Source organism: Lineus longissimus, chromosome 2 (genome assembly GCF_910592395.1).
Source record: "Lineus longissimus chromosome 2, tnLinLong1.2, whole genome shotgun sequence".
NCBI classification, from domain to species: Eukaryota; Metazoa; Nemertea; class Pilidiophora; order Heteronemertea; family Lineidae; genus Lineus; species Lineus longissimus.
In genome coordinates this window covers 5,401,616-5,417,368 of record NC_088309.1, presented here as the reverse complement: position 1 = coordinate 5,417,368, position 15,753 = coordinate 5,401,616, and the positions used below count along the sequence as shown (strand labels likewise).

At 44.7% G+C, this 15,753-nt stretch overlaps 1 protein-coding gene across 1 annotated transcript in view; it reads right to left on the bottom strand.

Annotated features, from left to right (window-relative positions):
- Positions 1-651: 651 nt before the first annotated feature.
- Positions 652-15,753, bottom strand: part of LOC135483969 (mucin-17-like) — a 32,172-nt gene continuing 17,070 nt past the window's right edge. The window contains exons 16-36 of the mRNA XM_064765041.1: positions 9,630-15,592; positions 9,066-9,276; positions 8,676-8,902; positions 8,155-8,380; positions 7,601-7,854; positions 7,273-7,477; positions 6,947-6,991; positions 6,434-6,675; positions 6,030-6,243; positions 5,467-5,693; positions 5,034-5,259; positions 4,478-4,731; positions 4,085-4,289; positions 3,758-3,802; positions 3,264-3,505; positions 2,835-3,048; positions 2,380-2,606; positions 1,930-2,155; positions 1,384-1,637; positions 990-1,194; positions 652-704 (exon numbers count right to left, since the gene is read on the bottom strand). Coding sequence (XP_064621111.1) covers positions 652-704; positions 990-1,194; positions 1,384-1,637; positions 1,930-2,155; positions 2,380-2,606; positions 2,835-3,048; positions 3,264-3,505; positions 3,758-3,802; positions 4,085-4,289; positions 4,478-4,731; positions 5,034-5,259; positions 5,467-5,693; positions 6,030-6,243; positions 6,434-6,675; positions 6,947-6,991; positions 7,273-7,477; positions 7,601-7,854; positions 8,155-8,380; positions 8,676-8,902; positions 9,066-9,276; positions 9,630-15,592 — 9,965 coding nt within the window. The remainder of the gene's footprint in view (positions 705-989; positions 1,195-1,383; positions 1,638-1,929; positions 2,156-2,379; positions 2,607-2,834; positions 3,049-3,263; positions 3,506-3,757; positions 3,803-4,084; positions 4,290-4,477; positions 4,732-5,033; positions 5,260-5,466; positions 5,694-6,029; positions 6,244-6,433; positions 6,676-6,946; positions 6,992-7,272; positions 7,478-7,600; positions 7,855-8,154; positions 8,381-8,675; positions 8,903-9,065; positions 9,277-9,629; positions 15,593-15,753) is intronic.

Below are 15,753 nucleotides of genomic sequence, written 5' to 3'. Positions count from 1 at the left end.
CATCAATAAATGGATAAAACCAAACCTATCGAGTTCACTAAAGACAATTGTAAGCACGATAGATTGATAATCCAAGTCATCCTTAAAATTGGAAAGGAATTTGACTTCATACTGCAACTTTCTTTTGAGAATCGCAATGCTTACCACAAGCTCCTGGTCTGATTGTGTTGGCACGTACTGCTGATTGTGCACAACTGTGTAAGTGTCATCTGAGACATCATTTGCGTTCGTCTTCCTCCAGATCTGTAGGTAAACTGGGCTTCTTTCCTTTGCAAAAAGTTTGAAGTTCACAAGCCGGGCTTGTTGTGGAACTGGCTCTGATGTCATAATATATGTGCGTGGATCAAAAGGGCCGGGTGAACCATCTTCAGAGGGATAACCAATAACTGTAAACATGGTAAAATATGGCTTGATTACCGTCAGGCCGACAGAACTTGCGACTACTCGTAGGTTTGTTTGACGGTGAATCCCTTAGTGTAACCATGAAGCATGGTCGACTAGAAGCATCTCATGCTTTCAATAAATGGTTGGAATACGATGTAACAATAATGGAAGGGCCATCGATGGAGAAGGTCTGAAACTTAGGTTGCGTGAATAGCTTTTCTCTCTCGAAGGTAGTTAATAGTCATAAAGAATACTATGCCGAAGGTATCACTCACCATTGTCAGATGTTGGAGTTTGCGTGGGCTGAGGACCATCTATCACTGTAATGCATGAATTTAGATTGTTATGATATTGCGCTAAACAATAACTCTAACTGTTGGAATATATCTCGCGAGGTGCAGGATGTAGTCATTTTCTGCCACCATCATTTGTCATGAGATCTGCAGTAGCTTCGAATCCCAACAGTTCCGAAGAAAAACCAAGCATAGCTTGACTGAGTAGCTGCCGCCCAAAATAAGTCTCATCGAGCAAGTGAGACAGAACTTTGATCCTAACAAAAACCTTTCGCACAGTGAATGGTAAACAAAAATTAAGGAATAACTTACGGACATCAGGCGCCAGTGATACTCTTTTTTCCACCCACTCTGAGATTGTAATGTTTTCTCCAAAATCAGGAAAAGAAGAGGACCCGAGTTCTAGTACACCAAGAACATTGCCAACCTGGTTGATGGTGGCGATGTCATTGCTACCTTTGACCATAAAGCCAAGGAATTCGCCGCCACCTAGCGCCAGTGGGCTTTGGAATACAATCTAAATAAGAAAAGTGATTAAAAAACCTTTAGTCTTTTACTTCTGCCATATGGGTCGTTTTTTTTACAAAGGGAAACTAAGGGTAAAACCCAATTATGTTATTTGACTCAATATCGGTGTCCACGGCCAAGTGACAATTTTATGTAGTTGAATTTGAACTGGCAAGAGATATGTGGAAGCTATATTTACCCTGTGATATCCCGCAGATGGAGGCGACCACTTAAACACACTTTCGAGTATAAATTTCTGACTGTTATAATCCGACACTTCTCCAGAAAGTTTCCAAATCTGAAACTCGATGGTTGACGTTGATTTGGCATACACTTGCAGGGACACCATACGACCTGCAGCCAGTGGTTGTTCCACCATGATGTAGATTGTGTTGTTGTAGGGTAATCCAGCTGATCCATCTTGAATAGGTAGGTTGCCACCATTGTTTGAAACTGAAAATAATTGTTGAAATAGATGTCTAGAATAAAAAAGCGATAACTTCTTCGACAACTTAAAACCACTCACATGAAAGATACACCAGTGTATATCAAGTTAAAGGTTACCAAATAAGAGCCATCAAGTGAATGGCAGCTCCTTACCCAACTACATCTGACAAGCTAAAATGATTAGGCACGGTTTGAAGAGATAACTAGTTTAAATACGAATTAGTATCGATACTTGAAATTGAATTGTGGGAATGTCTGTCAAATGTGGTGAACAGGCTGTGCCAAGATGTAAACTTACTGCTTTCGGCCGGGTTAAATGATTCCACTGTTACAGAAAGGGAGAAAGTCCTATTGACGACATCTGGTACCAGGATGGTATCGCCTGGCGCTGGCGCCACGGCAGAACCAAGGTCAGTTACGGATACGACATCATCGCCATTATTGTAAGCGATTGTTCCGAAATCTTTTGTGATGAAGCCAATTCTGTCACCGTCTCGAATCTCAATCTTGGTTTTTGGGTAGATCTTTAAATAAGAGGTTGGGGACACGTGAGATGTAATTCATAACGGTAGATCATAGGTATGATGGGGGAGATCATTAAGAGACCTTCGAAATAGATTACCCTCCGTCCCCATAGAGATTTTTCGTTGGATTTAAGAATTTAAGTTGTATCACAATTATCAGACTTTCTTCTGAATACAATAGAGTTAAATTATAAACCTCATCAATTGCGATGGGTTTTGCTTACCAAGCTGATGCCTGTAGATTCTGGTATGATGGCCTCCTCTGCTACAACGTTATATTGGTTCAGTGTGCCAGTCGGTCGGTAAACCTGAATCGTTACCGTTGTAGTTCTTTTGAAGTAGGCATTAAACGTCTTGACTGTTCCTGCGGGAGGGATGTAGCCTTGCAGGATGTGCACGAACCTGTGGTCGTCATCGGGCTTACCATCAACAAGAGGATTACCGAAGGTTTCTGGAAGCGAACAAGTAGAAAAGTGGTACTTCAATTTCAAAATAAGCAAGCTATACAACAGCAAACATGAATGAATCACGACTTTGACTTGTGATAGCTGACATTGAAAAATCAAGTTGCATGATCGAATGAGTGAGAGTCGAGCAAATTCCGAGTATAATGATACCTCTCAAAAAGAAGGAGGCCTCTTAAAGAGAAGCAACACTACTCTATTTAAATGTCTCTTACCAGTCTCAATCGAATAGGAAAACCTGTCTGTTGCCGTCAACAGAGGCATGCTGTAATTGTAAGTGGGAAAGGGAATCCTGCCGTCAGCTCTATAGACATATCGATAACCATCAGATGGGGAGACATGGTTCACTGCGATAGTACCAGCAAAATCACTTAAAGTGAACCCAATCATGTCGCCAGCTTGAAGCATGACTTCCGAAGATGGTGGGATCTGGAAAAAAAAGATCATCTCAACTAGTGTCTACATGTTGAAGAGTTACTACCGGTATTGCAGAAGTGGAACATCAATAAATGGATAAAACCAAACTTATCGAGTTCACTAAAGACAATTGTAAGCACGATCGATTGATAATCCAAGTCATCCTTAAAATTGGAAAGGAATTTGACTTCATACTGCAACTTTCTTTTGAGAATCGCAATGCTTACCACAAGCTCCTGGTCTGATTGTGTTGGCACGTACTGCTGATTGTGCACAACTGTGTAAGTGTCATCTGAGACATCATTTGCGTTCGTCTTCCTCCAGATCTGTAGGTAAACTGGGCTTCTTTCCTTTGCAAAAAGTTTGAAGTTCACAAGCCGGGCTTGTTGTGGGACTGGCTCTGATGTCATAATATATGTGCGTGGATCAAAGGGGCCGGGTGAACCATCTTCAGAGGGATAACCAATAACTGTAAACATGGTAAAATATGACTTGATTACCGTCAGGCCGACAGAACTTGCGACTACTCATAGGTTTGTTTGACGGTGAATCCCTTAGTGTAACCATGAAGCAATGTCGACTAGAAGCATCGTATCTTTCAATAAATGGTTGGAATACGATGTAACAACAATGGAAGGGCCAAAGATGGTGAAGGTCTGAGGCTTAGGTTGCGTGAAGCTAGTTGGTCATAAAGAATACTATGCCGAAAGCAATCACTCACCATTGTCAGTTGTTGGAGTTTGAGTGGGCTGAGGACCATCTATCACTGTAATTCATGAATTTAGATTGTTATGATATTGTGCTAAACATTAACTGTTGGAATATAACTCTCGTGAGGTGCAGGATGTAGTCATTTTCTGCCACCATCATTTGTCATGAGATCTGCAGTAGCTTCAAATCCGAACAATTCCGGAGAAAAACCAAGGATAGCTTGACTGATTATCCGCCGCCAGAAATAAGTCTCATCGAGATAGTGAGACAGAACTTTGATCCTACCAATAAACCTTTTGCATTGTGATTGGTAAACAAAAAATAAGGAATAACTTACGGACATCAGGCGCCAGTGATACTCTCTTTTCCACCCACTCTGAGATTGTAATGGTTTCTCCAAAATCAGGAAGAGAAGAGGACCCGAGTTCTAGTACACCAAGAACATTGCCAACCTTGTTGATGGTGGCGATGTCATTGCTACCTTTGACCAGGAAGCCAAGAAATTCGCCGCCACCTAGCGCCAGTGGGCTTTGGAATACAATCTGAATAAGAAAAGTGATTAAAAAACCTTAAGTCTTTTACTTTTCACATATTGCTTGTTTTTTTACATAGGGAAACTAAGGGTAAAACCAAATTTTGTTATTTGACTCAAGATAGCTGATCACCGCCAAGTGACAATTTTATGTTGTTGAATGTGAACTGGCAAGAGATATGTGAAAGCTATATTTACCCTGTGATATCCCGCATTTGGAGGCGACCACTCAAACACACTTTCGAGTATAAATTTCTGACTGTTATAATCCGACCAGTCTCCAGAAAGTTTCCAAATCAGAAACTCGATCGTTGACGTTGATTTGGCATACACTTGCAGGGACACCATACGACCTGCAGCCAGTGGTTGTTCCACCATGATGTAGATTGTGTTGTTGTAGGGTAATCCTGCTGATCCATCTTGAATTGGTAGGTTGCCACCATTGTTTGAAACTGAAAATAATTGTTGAAATAATTGTCTAGAATAAAAAAAGAGCGATAACTTCTTCGTCAACTTAAAACCACTCACATGAAAGATACAGCAGTGTTCATCAAGTTAGAAGTCACCAAATAATTGCCATCAAGTGAATGGCAGCTCCTTACACAACTACTGACAAGCTAAAATGATTAGGTACGGTTAGAAGAGATAACTAATTTAGAAGTAAGTGAAAGACAATTAGTATCGATACTTGTAATTGGCTCGTGGATATTTCTGTAAAATGTGGTGAGTAGGCTGTGCCAAGATGTAAACTTACTGCTTTCGGTCGGGTCAAATGATTCCACTGTTACAGAAAGGGAGAAAGTCCTGTTGACGACATCTGGTACCAGGATGGTATCGCCTGGCGCTGGTGCCACGGCAGAACCAAGGGCAGTTACGGATACGACATCATCGCCATTATTGTAAGCGATTGTTCCGAAATCGTTTGTGATGAAGCCAATTCTGTCGCCGTCTTGAAGCTCAATCTTTGTTTTTGGGTATACCTTTTAAATAAGAGGTTGGACACGTGAGATGTAATTCATAACGGTAGATCCTAGGTATAATGGGGGAGATCATTAAGAGGCCATCGAGTTAGATTACTCTCCGTCATTGGATTTAAGAATTTAAGTTGTATCACAATTATCAGACTTTGTTCTGAATACAATAGAGTTAAATTATGTACCTCATCAATTGCGATGGGTTTTGCTTACCAAGCTTATGCCTGTAGATTCTGGTATGATGGTCTCCTCTGCTACAACGCTATATTGGTTCAGGGTGCCAGTCGGTCGGTAAACCTGAATCGTTACTGTTGTAGTTCTTTTGAAGTAGGCATTAAACGTCTTGACTGTTCCCGCAGGAGGGATGTAGCCCTGCAGGATGTGCACGAACCTGTGGTCGTCATCGGGCTTACCATCAACAAGAGGATTACCGAAGGTTTCTGAAAGCGCATTACGAAAAAAGTGGTACTTCAGTTTCAAAATGAGCAAGCTGTACAACAGTAAACATGAATGAATCACGACTTTGACTTGTGATTCTTTCATGCCTTTATAAAACAAAGTGAAAACTGTTAAGTTCTTTGGCCATCCGGTAATTGTATTGAAGGCGGAAGATGCAAAAGAGGTCTATGTGTCGAGTGGTGGCACATAGCTGACATTGAAAAATCAAGTTGCATGAGTGAGTGAGAGCCGAGCAAATTCCGAGTATAATGATACCTCCCATAATGAAGGAGGCCTCTTGAAGAGAAGCAACACTACTCTATCTAAATGTCTCTTACCTGTTTCAATCGAATAGGAAAACCTGTCTGTTGCCGTCAACAGAGGCATGCTGTAATTGTAAGTGGGAAAGGGAATCCTGCCGTCAGCTCTATAGACATATCGATAACCATCAGATGGGGAGACATGGTTCACTGCGATAGTACCAGCGAAATCACTTAAAGTGAACCCAATCATGTCGCCTGCTTGAAGCATGACTTCCGAAGATGGTTGGATCTGGAAAAAAAAGAGCAGAGTTACTACCGGTATTGCAGAGGTGGAACATCAATAAATGGATAAAACCAAACCTATCAAGTTCACTAAAGACAGTTGTAAGCACGATCGATTGATAATCCAAGTCATCTTTAAAACTTAAAATGTATTTGACTTCGTACTGCACCTTTCTTTTGAGAATCGCAATGCTTACCACAAGCTCCTGGTCTGATTGTGTTGGCACGTACTGCTGATTGTGCACAACTGTGTAAGTGTCATCTGAGACATCATTTGCGTTCGTCTTCCTCCAGATCTGTAGGTAAACTGGGCTTCTTTCCTTTGCAAAAAGCTTGAAGTTCATAAGTCGGGCTTGTTGTGGAACTGGCTCCGATGTCATAATATATGTGCGTGGATCAAAGGGGCCGGGGGAACCATCTTCAGAGGGATAACCAATAACTGTAAACGTGGTAAAATATGACTTGATTACCATCAGGCCGACAGAACTTGCGACTACTCATAGGTTTGTTTAACGGTGAATCCCTTAGTGTAACCATGAAGCAACGTCGACTAAAAGCATCTTATGCTTTCAATAAATGGTTAGAATACGATGTAACAATAATGGAAGGGCCGAAGATGGAGAAGGTCTGGAAATTAGGTTGCGTGAATAGCTTTTCTCTCGAGAAGCTAGTTAGTCATAAAGAATACTATGCCGAAAGCAATCACTCACCATTGTCAGTTGTTGGAGTTTGAGTGGGCTGAGGACCATCTATCACTGTAATTCATAAATTTAGATTGCTATGATATTGTGCTTAACAATAACTGTCGGAATATAACTCTCGTGAGGTGCAGGATGTAGTCATTTTCTGCCACCATCACTTGTCATGAAATCTGCAGTACCTTCGAATCCCAACAATTCCGGAGAAAAACCAAGGGTAGCTTGACTGATTATCCGCCCCCAGAAATAAGTTTCATCGAGCAAGTGAGGCAGAACTTTGATCCTACCAAAAACCTTTTGCATTGTGATTGGTAAACAAAAAATAAGGAATAACTTACGGACATCAGGCGCCAGTGATACTCTTTTTTCCATCCACTCTGAGATTGTAATGGTTTCTCCAAAATCAGGAAGAGAAGAGGACCCCAGTTCAAGTACACCAAGAACATTGCCAACCTGGTTGATGGTGGCGATGTCATTGCTACCTTTGACCATGAACCCAAGGAATTCGCCGCCATCTAGTGTCAGTGTATCTTGGAATACAATCTGAATAAAAGAAAGCCATTCGAGTCTTTTACTTACAAAGAGAAACTAAGCTGATGAACTCCAGGTAAATCATTTCATATTGCTGAATTCGAACTTGGGAGTTTATGTGAAAGCTATATTTACCCTGTGATATCCCGCAGATGGAGGCAACCAGTCAAATGCACTTTCGAGTATAAATTTCTGACTGTTATAATCCGACACTTCTCCAGAAAGTTTCCAAATCTGAAACTCGATCGTTGACGTTGATTTGGCATACACTTGCAGGGACACCATACGACCTGCAGCCAGTGGTTGTTCCACCATGATGTAGATTGTGTTGTTGTAGGGTAATCCTGCTGATCCATCTTGAATGGGTAGGTTGCCACCATTGTTTGAAACTGAAAATAATTGTTGAAATAATTGTCTAGAATAAAAAGGGCGATGACTTCTTCGACAACTTAAAACCACTCACATAAAAGATACAGCAGTGTATATCAAGTTAAAGGTTACCAAATAAGAGCCATCAAGAGAATGACAGCTCCTTACACAACTACTGACAAGCTAAAATGATTAGGCACGGTTTGAAGAGATAACTAGTTTAAAAGTAATTGAAAGACAATTAGTATCGATACTTGAAATTGGCTTGTGGGAATGTCTGTCAAATGTGATGAACAGGCTGTGCCAAGGTGTAAACTTACTGCTTTCGGCCGGGTCAAATGATGCCACTGTTACAGAAAGGGAGAAAGTCCTGTTGACGACATCTGCTACCAGGATGGTATCGCCTGGCGCTGGTGCCACGGAAGAACCAAGGTCAGTTACTGATACGACATCATCGCCATTATTGTGAGCGATTGTTCCGAAATCTATTGTGATGAAGCCAATTCTGTCACCGTCTTGAAGATCAATCTTTGTTTTTGGGTGAACCTTTAAGTAAGATGTTATTTTCATCAGTGGATTCCAGGTATAATGCGGGATATTAACAGGAGATCTTACAAAAAAGATTACCTGGCGTCCCTATCTCTACTTTCTCTGTGGATTCTTTGACCAAAAAGGTTTTCGCCAAATATCTTTTCAATACAATAATGACAAACTATGCACCTCATACACTCCGACATGACCCCAACATCTCAACCTGTCATCCGAAGTTCGACCACATTAAGGATTTTCTTAAATTACACGGAAATACTCCTTCTAAACGAAAGTATTTGGGTTTCCTTACCAAGCTGATGCCTGTTGATTCTGGTATAATGGTCTCCTCTGCTACAACGGTGTATTGGTTCAGTGTGCCAGTCGGTCGGTAAACCTGAATCGTAACTGGTGTAGTTCTTTTGAAGTAGGCATTAAACGTCTTGACTGTTCCTGCGGGAGGGATGTAGCCCTGCAGGATGTGCACGAACCTGTGGTCGTCATCGGGCTTACCATCAACAAGAGGATTACCAAAAGTTTCTGGAAGAAAATTTGGAAAGTACATGTATCTCAAATCAGTTGAAAGTCTAACTCGAGTACTTTACTAATACGGAGCTGCTCCAAGTTAGACAGCTATTATTGGATATTTTGTAAAAGATACTTTAATCAAGGAGTAAAAGGACCACTTTTGAACATTTCTAACCTGTTTCTATAGAATAGGAAAACCTGTTCGTTTCCGTTAACAGAGGCATGATGTAGTCTTCACTGACATAGGGTATCGTGCTGTCAGGCCTATAGACGTATCTATAACCATCTGATGGTGAAACTCTGTTCACTGCAATAGTACCAGCACTTGTTGAGGTGAAACCAATCAAGTCATCAAGTTGAAGCATGACTTCGGTAGCTGTAGGGATCTGTAAAATACATAATTATCTCAACAATATAAATATTTAAGAATTCGACTGAAATGAGTAATTATTAGCAGAGAGTACCATCTCGCTAGACTAATGAAGATAACATATACGGGCGTATGAAGTAAGAAGCACAATTAGGACAATTTAGAATGATTCAATGATTATGATGTGTCTGAATGTCAAAGGTGAGAATATAAGTATCAAACGCATTTTCGCTGAAGATCATCATTATACTCATTTAAGTGAGTATGGAAAATGTACGTGTAAGATGTTCTTATCGATCAGTTTTTGAATCTCATCTTGTTGAATCTTTCCTGAATATTAGAGGGGGCAATGTGCCACACAATTCTTACCACGAGTTCTTGTCCTGTTTGAGTTGGGACGTACAGCTGGGTATGAATAACTGTGTATGTTTCGTCAGAGACATCACTTGTGTTCATCTTCCTCCAGATTTGCAGGTACACGGGACCGGTGTTCCTTGCAATGAGCTTGAAATTTATTAGTCGGGCCTGTTGTTGGATTGGTTGTGATGTAAGGATGAAGGTTCCAGGGTCAGTTAGGGGAAGAACTGTTGTCTGGGCATCAGTGGTCACATCAAATGGCGTTGGTGTAGCAGATTTGAGTGTAGTACCTGCAGCTGCTGTTGTCTTGGCATCCGTGGTCACATCCGACGGAGGAGTTGTCGCAAACTCTGGTGTGGTTATTGCCGCACGTGTTGTAAGCGCTTCAGTGCTAACAACAGATTGAGTCGTTATATCATCAGATGGAACAGTTGTAGCAGACTTTGTTGTGGTACCAGCTGCAACGGTCGATGTTGTAACTGCCTCATCTGTGGTCATGACACCAGTGGTCATGTCAGAAGGAGCCGTCGTAGCAGAATTGGGTGTACTACCCTGAGCTGCTGTTGTCTTGGCGACCGTTGTTACATCTGATGGCGTAATTGTAGCTGTCTCTGGTGTTGTTTCTGCAGCAGCAGTTGTCTGAGCATCAGTGGTCACATCAGATGGAGCCGTTGTAGCAGACTTGGCTGTAGTACCTGGAGCTGCTGTTGTCCTGGCGACCGTTGTCACATCCGATGGTGTAGTTGAAGCTGGCTCTGGTGTTGTTTCTGCAGCAGCAGTTGTCTCAGCATCAGTGGTCAGATCAGAAGAAGCCATTGTAGCAGACTTAGGTGTAGTACCTGGAGCTGCTGTTGTCTTGGCGACCGTTGTTACATCCGCCAGCGTCGTTGTAGCTGGCTCTGGTGTTGTTTCTGGCGCAGCAGTTGTCTGAGCATCAGTGGTCACATCAGAAGGAGCCGTTGTAGCAGATTTGGGTGTAGTACCTGGAGCTGCTGTTGTCTTTGCGACCGTGGTAACATCCGATGGTGTCGTTGTAGCTGGCTCTGGTGTTGTTTCTGCAGCAGTTGTCTGAGCATCAGTGGTCAGATCAGAAGAAGCCGTTGTAGCAGACTTGGGTGTAGTACCTCGAGCTGCTGTTGTCTTGGCGACCGTTGTTACATCCGATAGCGTCGTTGTAGCTTGCTCTGGTGTTGTTTCTGCAGCAGCAGTTATCTGAGCATCAGTGGTCACATCAGAAGAAGCCGTTGTAGCAGACTTGGCTGTAGTACCTGGAGCTGCTGTTGTCTTGGCGACCGTTGTTACATCCGATAGCGTCGTTATAGCTTGCTTTGGTGTTGTTTTTGCAGCAGCAGTTGTCTGAGCATTAGTGGTCACATCAGAAGAAGCCGTTGTAGCAGAATTGGGTGTAGTACCTGGAGCTGCTGTTGTCTTGGCGACCGTTGTTACATCCGATAGCGTCGTTGCAGCTGACTCTGGTGTTGTTTCTGCAGCAGCAGTTGTCTCAGTGGTCAGATCAGATGGAGCCGTTGTAGCAGACTTGGGTGTAGTACCTGGAGCTGCTGTTGTCCTGGCGACCGTTGTTACATCCGATGGTGTAGTTGAAGCTGGCTCTGGTGTTCTTTCTGCAGCAGCAGTTGTCTGAGCATCAGTGGTGAGATCAGAAGAAGCCGTTGTAGCAGACTTAGGTGTAGTACCTGGAGCTGCTGTTGTCTTGGCGACCGTGGTTACATCCGCCAGCGTCGTTGTAGCTGGCTCTGGTGTTGTTTCTGGCGCAGCAGTTGTCTGAGCATCAGTGGTCACACCAGAAGGAGCCGTTGTAGCAGATTTGGGTGTAGTACCTGGAGCTGCTGTTGTCTTTGCGACCGTGGTAACATCCGATGGTGTCGTTGTAGCTGGCTCTGGTGTTGTTTCTGCAGCAGTTGTCTGAGCATCAGTGGTCAGATCAGAAGAAGCCGTTGTAGCAGACTTGGCTGTAGTAACTGGAGCTGCTGTTGTCTTGGCGACCGTTGTTACATCCGATAGCGTCGTTGTAGCTTGCTCTGGTGTTGTTTCTGCAGCAGCAGTTGTCTGAGCACCAGTGGTCACATCAGAAGAAGCCGTTGTAGCAGACTTGGCTGTAGTACCTGGAGCTGCTGTTGTCTTGGCGACCGTTGTTACATCCGATAGCGTCGTTGCAGCTTGCTCTGGTGTTGTTTTTGCAGCAGCAGTTGTCTGAGCATCAGTGGTCACATCAGAAGAAGCCGTTGTAGCAGACTTGGGTGTAGTACCTGGAGCTGCTGTTGTCTTGGCGACCGTTGTTACATCCGATAGCGTCGTTGCAGCTGACTCTTGTGTTGTTTCTGCAGCAGCAGTTGTCTCAGTGGTCAGATCAGATGGAGCCGTTGTAGCAGACTTTGGTGTAGTACCTGGAGCTGCTGTTGTCTTGGCGACCGTTGTTACACCCGATAGCGTCGTTGCAGCTGACTCTGGTGATGTTTCTGCAGCAGCAGTTGTCTCAGTGGTCAGATCAGAAGAAGCTGTTGTAGCAGACTTGGCTGTAGTACCTGGAGCTGCTGTTGTCTTGACGACCGTGGTTACATCCGATGGCGTGATTGTAGCTGTCTCTTGTGTTGTTTCTGCAGCAGCAGTTGTCTGAGCATCAGTGGTCACATCAGAAGAAGCCGTTGTAGCAGACTTGGCTGTAGTACCTGGAGCTCCTGTTGTCTTGGTGACCGTTGTTACATCCGATAGCGTCGTTGCAGCTGACTCTGGTGTTGTTTCTGCAGCAGCAGTTGTCTCAGTGGTCAGATCAGATGGAGCCGTTGTAGCAGACTTGGGTGTAGTACCTGGAGCTGCTGTTGTCTTGGCGACCGTTGTTACATCCGATAGCGTCGTTGTAGCTGGCTCTGGTGTTGTTTCTGGCGCAGCAGTTGTCTGAGCATCAGTGGCCACATCAGAAGGAGCCGTTGTAGCAGATTTGGGTGTAGTACCTGGAGCTGCTGTTGTCTTTACGACCGTGGTAACATCCGATGGTGTCGTTGTTGCTGGCTCTGGTGTTGTTTCTGCAGCAGCAGTTGTCTCAGTGGTCAGATCAGATGGAGCCGTTGTATCAGACTTAGGTGTAGTACCTGGAGCTGCTGTTGTCTTGGCGACCGTGGTTACATCCGATGGCGTGATTGTAGCTGTCTCTTGTGTTGTTTCTGCAGCAGCAGTTGTCTGAGCATCAGTGGTCACATCAGAAGAAGCCGTTGTAGCAGACTTGGCTGTAGTACCTGGAGCTCCTGTTGTCTTGGTGACCGTTGTTACATCCGATAGCGTCGTTGCAGCTGACTCTGGTGTTGTTTCTGCAGCAGCAGTTGTCTCAGTGGTCAGATCAGATGGAGCCGTTGTAGCAGACTTGGGTGTAGTACCTGGAGCTGCTGTTGTCTTGGCGACCGTTGTTACATCCGATAGCGTCGTTGTAGCTGGCTCTGGTGTTGTTTCTGGCGCAGCAGTTGTCTGAGCATCAGTGGCCACATCAGAAGGAGCCGTTGTAGCAGATTTGGGTGTAGTACCTGGAGCTGCTGTTGTCTTTACGACCGTGGTAACATCCGATGGTGTCGTTGTTGCTGGCTCTGGTGTTGTTTCTGCAGCAGCAGTTGTCTCAGTGGTCAGATCAGATGGAGCCGTTGTATCAGACTTAGGTGTAGTACCTGGAGCTGCTGTTGTCTTGGCGACCGTGGTTACATCCGCCAGCGTCGTTGTAGCTGGCTTTGGTGTTGTTTCTGGCGCTGCAGTTGTCTGAGCATCAGTGGTCACATCAGAAGGAGCCATTGTAGCCGATTTGGGTGTAGTACCTGGAGCTGCTGTTGTCTTTGCAACCGTGGTAACATCCGATGGTGTCGATGTAGCTGGCTCTAGTGTTGTTTCTGCAGCAGCAGTTGTCTCAGTGGTCAGATCAGATGGAGCCGTTGTAGCAGACTTAGGTGTAGTACCTGGAGCTGCTGTTGTCTTTGCGACCGTGGTAACATCCGATGGTGTCGTTGTAGCTGGCTCTGGTGTTGTTTCTGCAGCAGTAGTTATCTGAGCATCAGTGGTCACATCAGAAGAAGCCGTTGTAGCAGACTTGGCTGTAGTACCTGGAGCTGCTGTTGTCTTGGCGACCGTTGTTACATCCGATAGCGTCGTTGTAGCTTGCTCTGGTGTTGTTTCTGCAGCAGCAGTTGTCTGAGCATCAGTGGTCACATCAGAAGAAGCCGTTGTAGCAGACTTGGCTGTAGTACCTGGAGCTGCTGTTGTCTTGGCGACCGTTGTTACATCCGATAGCGTCGTTGAAGCTGGCTTTGGTGTTGTTTCTGGCGCAGCAGTTGTCTGAGCATCAGTGGTCACATCAGAAGGAGCCATTGTAGCCGATTTGGGTGTAGTACCTGGAGCTGCTGTTGTCTTTGCGACCGTGGTAACATCCGATGGTGTCGATGTAGCTGGCTCTGGTGTTGTTTCTGCAGCAGCAGTTGTCTCAGTGGTCAGATCAGATGGAGCCGTTGTAGCAGACTTAGGTGTAGTACCTGGAGCTGCTGTTGTCTTTGCGACCGTGGTAACATCCGATGGTGTCGTTGTAGCTGGCTCTGGTGTTGTTTCTGCAGCAGTTGTCTTAGCATCAGTGGTCAGATCAGAAGAAGCCGTTGTAGCAGACTTGGCTGTAGTACCTGGAGCTGCTGTTGTCTTGGCGACCGTTGTTACATCCGATAGCGTCGTTGTAGCTTGCTCTGGTGTTGTTTCTGCAGCAGCAGTTGTCTGAGTATCAGTGGTCACATCAGAAGAAGCCGTTGTAGCAGACTTGGCTGTAGTACCTGGAGCTGCTGTTGTCTTGGCGACCGTTGTTACATCCGATAGCGTCGTTGAAGCTGACTCTGGTGTTGTTTCTGCAGCAGCAGTTGTCTCAGTGGTCAGATCAGATGGAGCCGTTGTAGCAGACTTGGGTGTAGTACCTGGAGCTGCTGTTGTCTTGGCGACCGTTGTTACATCCGATAGCGTCGTTGTAGCTGGCTCTGGTGATGTTTCTGCAGCAGCAGTTGTCTCAGTGGTCAGATCAGAAGGAGCCGTTGTAGCAGACTTGGCTGTAGTACCTGGAGCTGCTGTTGTCTTGGCGCCCGTGGTTACATCCGATGGCGTAATTGTAGCTGTCTCTGGTGTTGTTTCTGCAGCAGCAGTTGTCTGAGCATCAGTGGTCACATCAGAAGAAGCCGTTGTAGCAGACTTGGCTGTAGTACCTGGAGCTCCTGTTGTCTTGGTGACCGTTGTTACATCCGATAGCGTCGTTGCAGCTGACTCTGGTGTTGTTTCTGCAGCAGCAGTTGTCTCAGTGGTCAGATCAGATGGAGCCGTTGTAACAGACTTGGGTGTAGTACCTGGAGCTGCTGTTGTCTTGGCGACCGTTGTTACATCCGATAGCGGCGTTGTAGCTGGATCTGGTGTTGTTTCTGCAGCAGCAGTTGTCTGAGCATCAGTGGTCACATCAGAAGAAGCCGTTGTAGCAGATTTTGGTGTAGAACCTTGATCTGTTGTAGTCTTTGCAAACGAGGTTACATCCGATGTATTCGTTGTAGCTGTCTTCGGTGTTGTTCCTGCAGCAGTAGTTGACTGAGCATCAGTGGTCACATCAGAAGGAAACGTTGTAGCAGACTTAGGTGTAGTACCTGGAGCTGCTGTTGTCTTGGCGACCGTGGTCGTAACATCCGATAGCGTCGTTGTAGCTGGCTCTGGTGTTGTTCCTGTAGCAGCAGTTGTCTGAGCATCAGTGGTCACATCAGAAGGACCCGTTGTAGCAGATTTTGGTGTAGAACCTTGATCTGTTGTAGTCTTTGCAAACGAGGTTACATCCGCTGTACTCGTTGTAGCTGTCTTCGGTGTTGTTCCTGCAGCAGTAGTTATCTGAGTATCAGTGCTCACATCAGAAGGAATCGTTGTAGCAGACTTCGGTGTAGTACCTGGAGCTGCTGTTTGTGGAGTCGTTGTTTCTGAAATTGATTAAGAGATTAACGTATGTGTTTTTGCTGAGATGGTATAGTAGCATGAGAACAGTGTTTGATATAACTCTAGGCCTCTTTGTTCATTCTGGAGATTATAGAAACCAGTGACTTGCACTGTCAGGAAAGGAATGAGTGGAAAAAAATATATT